The sequence below is a fragment of the Coregonus lavaretus genome, assembly GCF_964263955.1.
Source record: "Coregonus lavaretus genome assembly, chromosome: 24".
Lineage (NCBI taxonomy): Eukaryota > Metazoa > Chordata > Actinopteri > Salmoniformes > Salmonidae > Coregonus > Coregonus lavaretus.
The window spans coordinates 12,204,515-12,217,463 of record NC_140011.1 but is presented as its reverse complement, the minus strand read 5'-3'; the positions used below and the strand labels follow the sequence as shown (position 1 = coordinate 12,217,463).

At 46.7% G+C, this 12,949-nt stretch overlaps 1 protein-coding gene across 1 annotated transcript in view; it reads left to right on the top strand.

Annotated features, from left to right (window-relative positions):
* LOC311100295 (G protein-coupled receptor kinase 3) overlaps positions 1-12,949 on the top strand; it is a 46,340-nt gene that overhangs the window by 9,974 nt on the left and 23,417 nt on the right. The window contains exon 2 of the mRNA XM_084141157.1: positions 4,836-4,912. Coding sequence (XP_083997283.1) covers positions 4,836-4,912 — 77 coding nt within the window. The remainder of the gene's footprint in view (positions 1-4,835; positions 4,913-12,949) is intronic.

The window sequence follows — 12,949 nt, the reverse complement described above, 5'->3', positions numbered from 1 at the left end:
CCAGCAGAGCAGTAACGCACCTGATTCATGTTATAAACGAATCATCGTAGTCTTCAACCAAGGCTTTGATTAGGAGAATCAGGTGTGTTACTGCTCGGCAGGAACACTTAGCTGTTCAGAAAAAGATGTGCTAGTTCTGGCTGAGAAACGATTAGCTGGCTAATTCTGTTAGTGTCTGCGTTTACAATTTAGCGAGGCTACTTCTCTGAAAGTGTCTGTGTTCTATCCAGTCATAGTCAGGCTTCTGTGACTTCCTCATCCTCTCACAGTCCCGGCTCTATCAGGCTCTGAGCTAGTTAGCTAGCTATGTTGTAAAAGTGAAACAGAGTCGGTGTAGGCCTGCATTTGGTTTCCCCCTGTAGAGAGCAAGTTTACTGCCCCAACATTAAAGGGACTGCCCCTACTCCGAAAGCATTGTTATTCAGATGGCTTGATTCCTCATTTGTCAGCTGGGTCTATGGTGTGGATCCCACTACACACATTAGGAGAAGTGTGCAGGCGTCAATCTCAAATGGAAAAGATCGCCTCATCTAATCTCCCGAGTGGCGCAGTGGTCTAAGGCACTGCATCGCAGTGCTAGCTGTGCCACTAGAGATCCTGGTTCGAATCCAGGCTCTGTCGTAGCCGGCCGCGACCGGGAGACCCATGGGGCGGTGCACAATTGGCCCAGCGTCGTCCAGGGTAGGGGAGGGAATGGCCGGCAGGGAGGTAGCTCAGTTGGTAGAGCATGGTGTTTGCAACGCCAGGGTTGTGGGTTCGATTCCCACGGGGGGCCAGTATGAAAAAATTAAATAATGTATGAACTAACTGTAAGTCGCTCTGGATAAGAGTGTCTGCTAAATGACGTAAATGTAAATATAAATCTAATAAGCTTTGGAAGAGGTTGCTCTTCAAAGGCCAATCTCTGTGTACTTCGCCTATTGCTTCCTAGGCAGGTGTGTGATGGTGTGTGCATTGAGCTTAGGTGTAGATGGGAATTTGATTGCTAATCGTCCATTAGGTATTTGTTTACAGGGCAGAAGAGATAAGATGCTATTCTTCTGTAATAAAAGAGCATGTAATGGGGGTGATAGTGGGGTTTGCTTTAACAACGGCTGAAGTAGTAAGCTATACATGGCCTGCTCTTTATGATTAGGCTGCTTTAGTCTCTCTCTCGCGCTGTCTCTCTCTCTGTCTCGGTGTGTGTACTAAAGCCAGGATTACCATACAGCACAGCAGGAATTAATACAGCAGATTGAGAGAAAGCATTAATACCATCAGGCCAGGGTCAGCAACATCACTACTGTGGTGGGCTGTGACATAGGCTAGTTCTTCCAAACATAAGCGGCTAAAGTGGACACTGACTGTTTTAGCCTACTCTGCCAACCCACTGTTTTAGCCTACTCTGCCAACCCACTGTTTTAGCCTACTCTGCCAACCCACTGTTTTAGCCTACTCTGCCAACCCACCGTCCCAGAAACACTTATTAGATCTGACCTGTCTGATCCCTGTCCGGGTTGAGATGGCTTTATGGAAATGATTTGTTTTTAATTTGATAAGGATTTAAAAGATTATCACTGGGATAATGTGTGTGCTCTCCTGAAATTGGCTATGATGATAATCCGACAAGAGGGAGAGACCGAGAGACGGAAAGGGGGAAAGAGGAAGAGTGCTGAGAGCCAGCGTTGATGTGAGCTTTTTAAATGTCTTAAATAATAATAAATAATATGCCATTTAGCAGACGCTTTTATCCAAAGCGACTTAGTCATGTGTGCATACATTTTTACGTATGGGTGGTCCCAGGGATCGAACACACTACCCTGGCGTTACAAGCACCATGCTCTACCAATTGAGCTACAGAGGACCACAGACAGACCCTGTCTTGTAAAGGCAGTTTAAAACAGTGAGGTAAATAAATAAAGCCTGTTTGTACTTTGAGCTCGCTGTGTGTGGTGTGTGTGTGTGTGTGTGATATTTGGATTTGTGTGTGTGTTTCAGCTTTGTATGTGTGTGTGTACTTGGCTGTGCTTATATGTAGTCTTAAGTTGTTTGTGTGTGTATTTGGGGTAGTGTGTATTTGGGGTAGTGTGTGTGCCGTTGTGGAGATAGCGCAGTGCTGCTACATTCTCCAGGCTTTGCCTGCTGGGCAGCACTGGAACCGATAGAGAGGATAAAGGGATGGGGGGAGGGGGAGTGGGACGGGCGCTGTATTGTTTGAGCGAGATCAGGGAGAGACAAGAGATTATGTGTGTTGTGCAGTAGGAGGCGGTGGGAAGAGAGGGAATCACCTAGAAGGATAACTGAGAGGGAGGAGGAATGTGGGGTAGTTGCAGGAGGCAGATTCCGATTCGGGTTGGGAGTGTGAAGCTTCCTCTCCTCTCCTCCAGCTCAATAATCAAAGGTATACAAGTCCTATCCGTTTCAATCTTTGAAGGGAATTATTGAACTATTAGTAAGTGCACACCAGTGTAGCAGAGTCGGTGGATTGTTATTGGCTCTTGTAGCAGAGAGTGGATTGGGATTGACCAGTGCAGCTGAGTGGATTCTGATGGGCAAGTGTGTTGTCTTCTCTATGGCTCTGTCCAGAAACAGCCCCTACTCCCTATGGCCAAGGTACTTCATCATTGGATTGTTACGATATCATAGTAACTCCACCTTTTCCCCTGATTGCCTACTCAGAGGAATTTGCTACAAAATGCTTATTTATCCAATCAGATGTATACAAGTCATGTCCACCAGGGACTAGGGGTTAACTGGACTAGTTGTTTCTGCAGCAGGCAGGCAGGCCTATGACTCACCCCTGGCCTCCAGTGAATGAGGAAGAGTCTACTTCCTGTATCCTGGTTCCTGTGGCTCAGTTAGACAGAGCAGAGGAGAGCTATTACTGGCACTGGACTGGGTACAATTTGGCCCTCCTAAGGCACAGATCCAGGACCAGCTCTGTTACTACAGCTACTATTTGTTCAATTCCTCCACTGGTTTTACTGCAGGTGCATTGGTGCTGTACTAGCATCAGTCACTGTGTTATAAATTGGTAGTTAGCTTAGCGTCTTCGTGAGCATCAGACACTGTTTTACTACAGGTTAGTTAGCATTGGTGCTAGCATCAACTAATATGTTATAAACTAGCAGTTAGCATTTTCACTAGCTAAGCATCAGCCACTATTTTACTAAAGGTTTAGTTAGCATTGGCGGTAGCATCTGCCGCTGTACTAACTAAACCTATAGTAAAATAGTTAGCGTCTCCGCTATATTCAACCACTGTTAAACTTGGCGCTAGCAACTTGTTATGACGCGCTAGTTAGCATATTCTAGAGTTATCCTTTTCTGTTGTTATTCAGTGCTATCCGAACCTGCCAGGTCTGGGTCAGCCAGCCCAATACAGCAGAACCATTCAAACCACACTAATGATATCAGGGGAACAATGATCCACGAGGGAATCGCGAATAAACTGGGCTGTGTGTGTGTGCCTGGCCTCCTGCCCGCCCAACTCTAGTGGGTCTGCCGTTGAAGTGCTTTGCTGAGAGAACAGAATTAATCAACAATACAATGAACAACAGAAGCTGGTTATCACTAAACGGTTTGTCAATAAATTGAGATTAAACAAGATAAAAAACAAAAACATTTGTTGTGGTTCTGGATCATATCAGCTGTATCAGTGTGTGATTGTCTCTCTCGCCCGCCCTCTCTCTCTCTCGCCCGCCCGCCCTCTCTCTCTCTCGCCCGCCCGCCCTCCGCCCGCCCTCTCTCTCTCTCGCCCGCCCTCTCTCTCGCCCGCCCTCTCTCCCTCTCTCTCGCCCGCCCTCTCTCCCTCTCTCTCTCGCCTGCCCTCTCTCTCTCTCGCCTGCCCTCTCTCTCTCTCACGTGCCCTCTCTCTCTCGCCTGCCCTCTCTCTCTCTCCCGCCCTCTCTCTCGCCCGCCCTCTCTCTCTCTCTCTCTCTCTCGCCCGCCCTCCCTCTCTCTCTCGCCCGCCCTCTCTCTCTCTCGCCCGCCCTCTCTCTCTCTCGCCCGCCCTCTCTCTCTCTCGCCCGCCCCCTCTCTCTCTCTCGCCCGCCCCCTCTCTCTCTCTCGCCCGCCCCCTCTCTCTCTCTCGCCCGCCCCCTCTCTCTCTCTCGCCCGCCCCCTCTCTCTCTCTCTTGCCCGCCCTCTCTCTCTTGCCCTCTCTCTCTCGCCCCCTCTCTCTCTCTCGCCCGCCCTCTCTCTCTCTTGCCCGTGCCACTGGCAGTAATAGACCCATCTAAGATCTCTCCCTCTCTCGCCTGTCTTAGGTAAGGTGTCTGTCTGGCCAATGTGCTGCCATGTGGAAAGTGTTATACTCTCCCGCAGCTGTGTGTGTGGTAACTTTCCCCTCCTCTCTCCTCTGTGTACGCTAATGGGCCCGTGGAGGGGGCGCTAATTGATTAATTCTCCCCTGCCCTCCTCTCATTAACACCCTCTCCAAGGGCAAGCTGCTCCTGTCCTCCCACCGCCGCCTCCTCGTTCGGCTGCTCCCCACCATCCTGTCAGGGGACAGGTAGGCAGGCAGACAGGGACAGGTGGCAGGGAGAGGCCCATACCAGGGCAGGGATGGTGGAGGGGAGCAGGGAAGCGAGATGAAAGGATGAGAGGACAGGAGAGATGAAGGTGGAGAGAGGAGAAGAGAGGGCCGGGAGGAATAGAAAGATGTTGTGGAGTGGGGAGTCCATACTATGTGATTGTATCAATGCCCTATCTATGTGCGTGTCCCTTTTTTAAATATGCTATAGTTTTCGAACATTGTGGAGCTCATTGTAGCCTTGTGTCCCATAGGGGATGAAGAGGAGTAAGTAAGTACGTTTCTAACATCCTATTCTCCTTTCTCACCCCTCTCTTGAGCAGTATTCGCAGTGTGATGCAGAAGTACCTGGAGGAGAGAGATGAGCTAACGTTCGACAAAATCTTCAACCAGAAGATTGGTGAGTAGTCTGTGTGATAATGGACATTATTGTCCTTTCACTAAGCAGACAACCACGAGAATCATAGCACCATGTCGCAGACACACACACACACACACACACACACACACACAAAAGGAATGTATGCTGGGAGCTGTTGACTTGGGATAGGTTTGTGCTTTGTCAGTGTGGTGATTGAGTTGGTGTGTGTGGTTGTTTGTGGTGTGTGTGTGGGCGATAGGATGACACCGGTCCTGTCTTGCCTGACAACACTCTACTTCCCTATTCGAGATGACCTCTGCCGTCTGTATGAGGCTGCTGATTGGCTAACCCTGTTCCTGCTCTACACATGCTTACAGATACTACTGATGATCAGTGGGAACTAAACTGTTCTTCCCTGTGGCCTACCTAAAGCACTGGGACACAAGCTTTTGGAACTTTTCCTGTGACCCAAAACCCACTTTGTAAACTGAATCCGTGCTTGTAGCCAGGACCGAGTTTCAGCCACCTGTCAGCTAGCCTTTGCTTGGTCTCCACTAGTATCACTGTGAGCCAGGAGCAGCTGTCTGTACCAGGGGACCAGAGCCCTGCAGGCTTTCACTAGCTTTACTTACTGCTGCTCTGCTCTGTCTCACCTCCCCTCAGAGACTGCTGCGCTAATTCTCACTCACTCTCTCTGTCTCTCTGTGTCTCTCTGTCTCACTGTCTCTCTGTGTCTCTCTCTCACTGTCTCTCTGTGTCTCTCTCTGTCTCACTGTCTCTCTGTCTTTCTCTGTCTCACTGTCTCTCTGTGTCTCTCTCTGTCTCACTGTCTCTCTGTCTTTCTCTGTCTCACTGTCTCTCTGTGTCTCTCTCTGTCTCACTGTCTCTCTCTGTCTCACTGTCTCTCGCTACCTGTATCGTAGTTCTTCAATGTGTTTCGACGTGTTGCCTTGTGTATCGTCACATGCTTGTAGCCGACAGTTCTAATGATCTTCATGTAACCTCTGCGTTGGCCACCTTTTGCTTTGAATTTGAATGTCAAATGTGTGGTGGTCATGGGCTGTAGCGCCTACTGCCACTGTTATCCTGTTGCTCTCTGACACGGAGGTATTCTGTCTGCTCGACCACCACCACATCAACCTGAACCTTAACCTAATCACAACACACACCGCCAACTTGCCTAACAACAACATTGACACTGGATTGCTGCCATCTGTTTATGGCGATTTAGTTTTTGTATTTTGTGAGGCTGCTGATACAAGTTGGGCTGTGGTTGGACATTGTGGGAAACAGCTGATAAGTGTAGATTGTACCCAGCCATGTTGACAGGCATTTGCTTACTGATATAGATTCTACACAGCCGTGTGTGTGTGTGTGTGTATGCATGCTCTTGTCATGGTGAGCAAGGTGCACTCTCATCGTATTGGTTTTACAGAGAAGAGGGGTGGGTGGCGGGATAATATTGCTCTCTCTCTCTCTCTCCCTCTCTCCTTTTTAGCTGTGTTTCTCTGGGCTGTGTACGGGCTGAAGACACACATCAACGCGCTCACGTATGTGTCCATCTGTGTGTCCCTAAGGCCTAGGTTGTGTGTGTTAGACCATGACTACACGTGTCAGTACCAGAGCATGTGGGAAGGTTAGGAGGCACCGTCACAGACGTCCAGCCCCTTCTCTCTCTCTCTCTCTCTCTCTCTCTCTCGCAGTCTCTAGGCTCTGCTGTCTCCCTCTGCTGTGGCTGCTCTATTTTTCTCTCTCTCTCTCGTCTCTGCTCTCCCCACTGTCTGACTCTCACTGGGTCGGCCTACTGTGATGTCTTGATGCTGCACTGCACTGCCGTACAGAGATCTCTCCCTCCTTCCACCTCTCCCTCCATCTTTTTCTTCCATCCTCCCCTCTCTGTCCTCCAGTCTACTCCCTCCCCCCTTTCCTCCTAGCAGGTGACACCAGAGTGTGTGTACGGAGTGCCTGTGAGGGGCTGAGAGGTGAGAGAGGCTCTTTCCTTCTCAGATGCGCTCACACACACATTAGCTGTCATATGGATGTGTAAGACTTTGTTTACATCGGTACAGGCTGGGGGCACAGAGCTGATGTACAGTGTCTATTGTCCAAGATGGCCAAATGTGATTGGCTCTCTGGCGACTGGAACACTGAGCTCTGGTTGGTTATCTGGGTGGAAGGCTGGCTCCTTATTTGTGTTCTAGAGACCCCCATAGCTCTCTCTTTCACTCCATCACCTCCTCTCTTTCTCCTTCTGTCTGAATATTTAATTTCCCTCTGTTTCTTTCACTCTCGCGCTCTTGTCCCCCCCCCCCCCCCTCTCTCTCTCTCTCTGTCTGTCAGAGTTCTGGAATGGATGATGTGAGAGTTGTGTGTTGCCTAGCAACTGCCGGTTGCCATGGGAACTCAGCGGAACTCCAGTGTTTGCTCAACAATCGGGAGAAATGAAATTGATTAAAGGGGGAATAAAAAAAGCCGATGAGGAGGAGAGGAAATGGAGAAGGGGACCTTAGACGAGAGCGCTGAAGGCCAGACGCTAGACGGTTCCCCGACCCAGAATGCACTGGGGCTGCCCGAGGCCATCGTGGGGTGTGTCGGGTGGGGCAGTGTCAATAGTCTACAGTGGCCTTCTCATCTCTTCTCCTGCCCATGTCTCAGACCTTCCTATCCAGATCTCCTCGCCTTGTCTCTCCTTATCTCACCTCTTGTCTCCCCTACACTTGTGTCATGAATTCCTCACAATGGCTCATACCCTGGGAGATTCTTATTTGGGCAAAAGACCGTCCTCTCCTCGACGACTCTGTTCTCTCTCCTCCGTGACCCAGAAACCGAAAAGTGGTCGAGTGATCGAGGAGAGTGTCAGTTCGTTATTAGGTGAACGGAGGAGTCTGCCTCTGTCCTCGATTGCGTTCTCCCGCAGAGGAAGCACAAGTGCATCCTCTGAGTCTCCTCTGCTGAAATCCTTCACACCCCCTTGAATCAGCTGTTGTTTTCTCTGAGGAGAAAAGCATGCACACATTTAAAAACGATACGCTACTTATCCTTTAATGTAATATTTCTCATTTCATAGAAGTACCTTTGTTTCCTCTCCTCCACCCTCTCTTCACCTTTTTGACCTTTTTCAAAATGAGGCGAGGAGAGGACGGAGGAGTTGGCAAAACCATTTGAGAATCTCCCCCCTTCCTCGCCGTATCTCCTCACAATGTCTCCTCGCCCCCTTCTCGCTTGAGTAGGAGAGTACCCTCCATCTCTCTTTACTACTGTCATGTGTATGTATGCGTGTGGTGATGGCCAGTGTAGAGCCAGCCAGGGCAGAGCCTTCAGAGTGACCTGCATGCTCGCTGGTATGATAATAACAATGACGATCACTGTTGTTTATCTTGTTAGTGTGTCTGCTCATGTGTATGCTGATGTCTGTGTAGAGATGGCAGGGGGCGACACAGTGGTGTGTGTATCAACGAGTTGGCAGTTGTGTGTGTGTGTGGCTTATTGATTGGTGCTCCAGCAGACGGGTCTAATTGCTGAGGAACTGGGTGCATTAATTGGCTGGTCGATCTCACACACAACAACCTTTTGGGCCAAAAGAGCAAGGGGGCAGTGACTGGTACCAGAGTATGTGAGTTTGACAGAGCAGTGTTTGCTCTGTCTTACTGCTACTCTCCCTAAACGACAACATCCAGCCTCTGTTCTCTCCTCCCCCGGTTTCTCTTCTCTCCATATACCCCCACTCCCCTCTCTCTCTCGCTCTCGCTCTCGCTCTCGCTCTCGCTCTCGCTCTCGCTCTCGCTCTCGCTCTCGCTCTCGCTCTCGCTCTCTCTCTCGCTCTCGCTCTCTCTCTCTCTCTCTCTCTCTCTTTCTTCCCCACCCCCAGCTTCTAGGCACGTGTGTGTTTATAAACTCTGGACTAGTTGTGCAATGTGTTTCCCAGACTGACTTGGAGCCTGTGTGTGTGTGTAGCCTGCTGTCACTGTAAGCCTAATCTGTTTGATGTTTTACGGCTGTTAATGTTTTTGGTCAATCTAATTGTGTGTCTGCATTTGATTGTGACCGATGGTGTGTCGGTAGGGCTGTGTTTGTTCGTGTGCGTGCGTGCATAATGTGAGAGTGTGAGTGATTTGGAGCAGTGTGAGGATTTTGGCAGTGTGTGAGTTTTCACGTCGAGCTAATCTCATGACCTTGTGTAGGACACATCTGCAAGCCCTGGCCAGCCCTGCCCCTCTATATCAGGAGATGGAGGGTGTAGAAACGGGCAGAGAGAGCTGTAGAAAAAAGGAAAGTGGGTCAGATCAGTGGAAAGGCTGAAAAGTGTAGCGTGAGAAAGGTTATTGTAGACATCAGTGTCCTTTATACTTTCAGGTAGTGTGAGTGTGCACATGTTCGTTCGTTCGTTCGTTCGTTCCTGATTGATGGCCAATGTGTGGTATAAGACAAACCAGTGTGTGTGATGCATTATTCATAGACTGACCTTTACTGTGAAGAAGAGCATAGATAAAGAGAGTGTGTTTGAGCTTTAGCTACAGCCCTGCAAGCACTCCGCAAACACACACTCAGTATTCTGGTCTCTCTTTTCTTTTTAAGTTTTTCAATACGTTTTAATAGTTGTAGCAATTTCAGTAAATACCTGCAGTCAATTTGTGCAATGCGTTCGGAGATGAAGCAGATTGCATTCTTCATTTAACCTGTCACGTTTTACATTATGTTACTTAGTTCCCCAGAAAAGTTGGGCCAGTCATGTGTTTGTAAACTGCACAACGGGAGAAGGCGGGAGCTGGTGAGTCCAGCTGTGTATTGACAGATGTTTTAAGTCGTGTTTTATTCCTTCAGTAGAGTGATCAGGGACATGCGACTATAGTTTTTCTTCGTAGAATATGCATTAGTGCAACACATTTGGCACAAAATGCCTTCATTTTCATCAGATGAAAACAGAAGTGCCATGCTATTTGGCTGGCAGCCACACAAGTAAATGAGCTTACAATGAAAAAGCAAGGTCTTTTTTTGCGAAAAGGATGCACGGCCATCATATTTCCAATGTTTAGGCCTATCATAGAAAGAATGTAGCCAGACACATTTCCTAATGTTTTGCTTAAAGTTAATCTTGCATTTTTCCAGAGAAAAATAGACTGGCTACACCAAGAAAATAAGCTACACATCAGTCAGAGTGTTGTCTGCTGATAGAATGCCCGTTAGTGAATTCTCATCCCATTTTAGAAGTGCAACTGTAGCACAAAATTAGTCTGATGCCGAGCAGAAATTACAATAAGAAGCATTTTAGATCTGTGTTTACAGAACGCAGCAAGATATTTCTTATGCATTTTATCTTTTTTTCCTGCGTGAAATACGCAGAATTCTGCATTAACACGCGCCTTAAGTTTAACTTGCTATCTAAGTAAGTGGCTCAATTAATAAGGTGACAGGGCATCATTTTGTGTTAGCTTTCTGCCATGTTTAATTAGTCAAAGCCCTTCAGATGAGTTATTTGTACAGCTGCCACTCCTCTCTTCTCTGAGCAGAACAGGCAGAACTTTTGCCCTAGCGACTCCAGACACAGCTTGTAGACATGTTGCTGGAGAGCCAGTACTGTTAAACTTTGCGTCAAACGTTGTTCATTTGCACATTGTCTCTCGTTCACATACGCTTGTAAATGTCCAAACTCACCTAAAATGACATTCGGTAGATCCTACCTATATATGCATAGCCAAGGGAAGTAGTTCGGTGCTGCGATAAAACATTTTTTTCTTTATTGCAGACCGGGGGTGGGATGCAGATTTTGTTGTTGTTGTTGTCCACACTGAAGACATCTATATTGGTCTGCTAATACAGAACTAGTAAAGGCCCAGGGCACTACTTTTGTCAAATTTAAACGTAATGTATTTGAGTCTTTACCAGCATTTGTAACGAGTCTGATAGTTATCTGTACTAAACAGTTAATCTGATAATACTTGGCATATAAAAATACTTGCTTGATATGTTTTCCAGTTTCTTGAAATACTTTGCAAATGCAACTTATTTCTATGTGAAATCTGAAATTGTCTATTCATTCCTTTTCCAGTTTAGTAGACACATACAGTGCTATCGGAAAGTATTCAGACCCCTTTACGTTTTCCACATTTTGTTACGTTACAGCCTTATTCTAAAATGGATTAAATTAGAAAATGTCCTCAGCAATCTACACACAATACCCCATAATGTCAAAGCGTAAACAGGTTGTAAGATTACAAAAAATAAATACCTTATTTACATAAGTATTCAGACCCTTTGCTATGAGACTCGAAATTGAGCTCAAGTGCATTCTGTTTCCATTGATCGTCCTTGATGTTAAAATCAATTGGCACACGCCTGTCTATATAAGGTCCCACTGTTGACAGTGCATGTCAGAGCAAAAAACCAAGCCATGAGGTCAAAGGAATTGTCTGTAGAGCTCCGAGACAGGATTGTGTCGAGGCACAGATCTGGGGAAGGGTACCAAAACATTTCTGCAGCATTGAAGGTCCCCAAGAACAGTTGCCTCCATCATTCTTAAATGGAAGAAGTTTGGAACCACCAGGACTCATCCTAGATCTGGACGGCCCCCGGCCAAACTGAGAAATCGGGGGAGAAGGGCCTTGACCAAGAGGTGACCAAGAACCCGATGGTCACTCTGACAGAGCTCCTCTGTGGAGATGGGAGAACCGTCCAGCTGTCATAAAGGCAAATGGTGGCAATTTTAAGAATCTCAAATATAAAATATAGTTTGATTTGTTTAACACTTTTTTGGTTACTACATGATTCCATATGTGTTATTTCATAGTTTTGATGTCTTCACTATTATTCTACAATGGAGAAAATAGTAAAAAATAAATAAAGAAAAACCCTTGAATGAGTAGGTGTGTCCAAACTTTTGACTGGTTTTGTATATAAATTATTTGTTTCAGGGGGTGCTTCAGCACCCCTACTTCCCGCGGCTATGTATATATGTATAACTTTATGAGCTGGATTGCCTGTCTTTGCAATTCGTTTAAATTTCGTTTGTCCTCGTTAGCGTATTTAGCTAGCAGCCTCCATGGAAATTCTCTATTACTTGTGCTAATTTGTTAGTATTCTGGTAATAAACGCCCAATGAGCTTTTTTTTGCGTTATTTGGTTCCCCCCTTGTGTACTAAGCCGGTAATACCATAAATCCCGGGGTGTTAGGTCAATATGATAATCTGGATACCGCCCAACCCTACTTCACAGGCTCATAATGAAACTGCAGGAGGGACATTTGACTGCATCTGATATTTAAGAGTGTGTGTGCCTGTGAGAGGAAGCGAAAGTGGGGAGGGGGAGGGAGAAAGAGTGTGGGCCAGAGTGATGACAATTAGATCTAAAATAAACTGACGTGTGTTTGTGTGCAGACTGAAGTAGCTCGTGTTGACAGGAAGTTGGTCGAGTTGAAATATCGATAGTACTTAAGTGCTGCTAACACCTCCATAATGTGTTTGTCTGCTCTAAAGTAGCAGGGTTGGAAATTAACACCTGCCAAATGCGGGTAGATTTTGTCATTGGCAGGTAAGAATGTATTTTTCACCAGCCGGTCACACACAGCGTTGTACTCCTTGTAAAAAAAAATGTCAGCGTAGAGCCCTGAACTATAATAATAAATAAGCTGTATCACTTAGCATTTTGTGGCAGGGTAGGCACTTTGTTGATTCTTGATGTTGTAGAACTGTTTTATCTGTTTTTACTATTGTATCAAAATTATTTATTTTAACATACATTGGTTAAAAGACACAGGTCATAAAAATGTAATTAAATGTAGCAATATATCCCATTACTTCTTACTAGTGAGACATTTCTTGTTTTAGAAAAACAAAGCATGCTCATCCTTTTTTTGTGTGTAATTATGGCGGGGGAAAACAATTTGGCTGGTAAAAAATTAGGCTGGTTAATGTTATTATAATTTTTATCTGCCTGCCAGGCTGGTGGACCAAAAAGGTAATTTCCCACCTTGCTGCAGACTAACCTTTTCCCCTGGTGCCCACTAATCTTTTCCGTTGGTGGCATCAGCCCATGATTTGGTAGCACCATTTATTTTGCAGCCTCATGGAATAGGAAAAAATA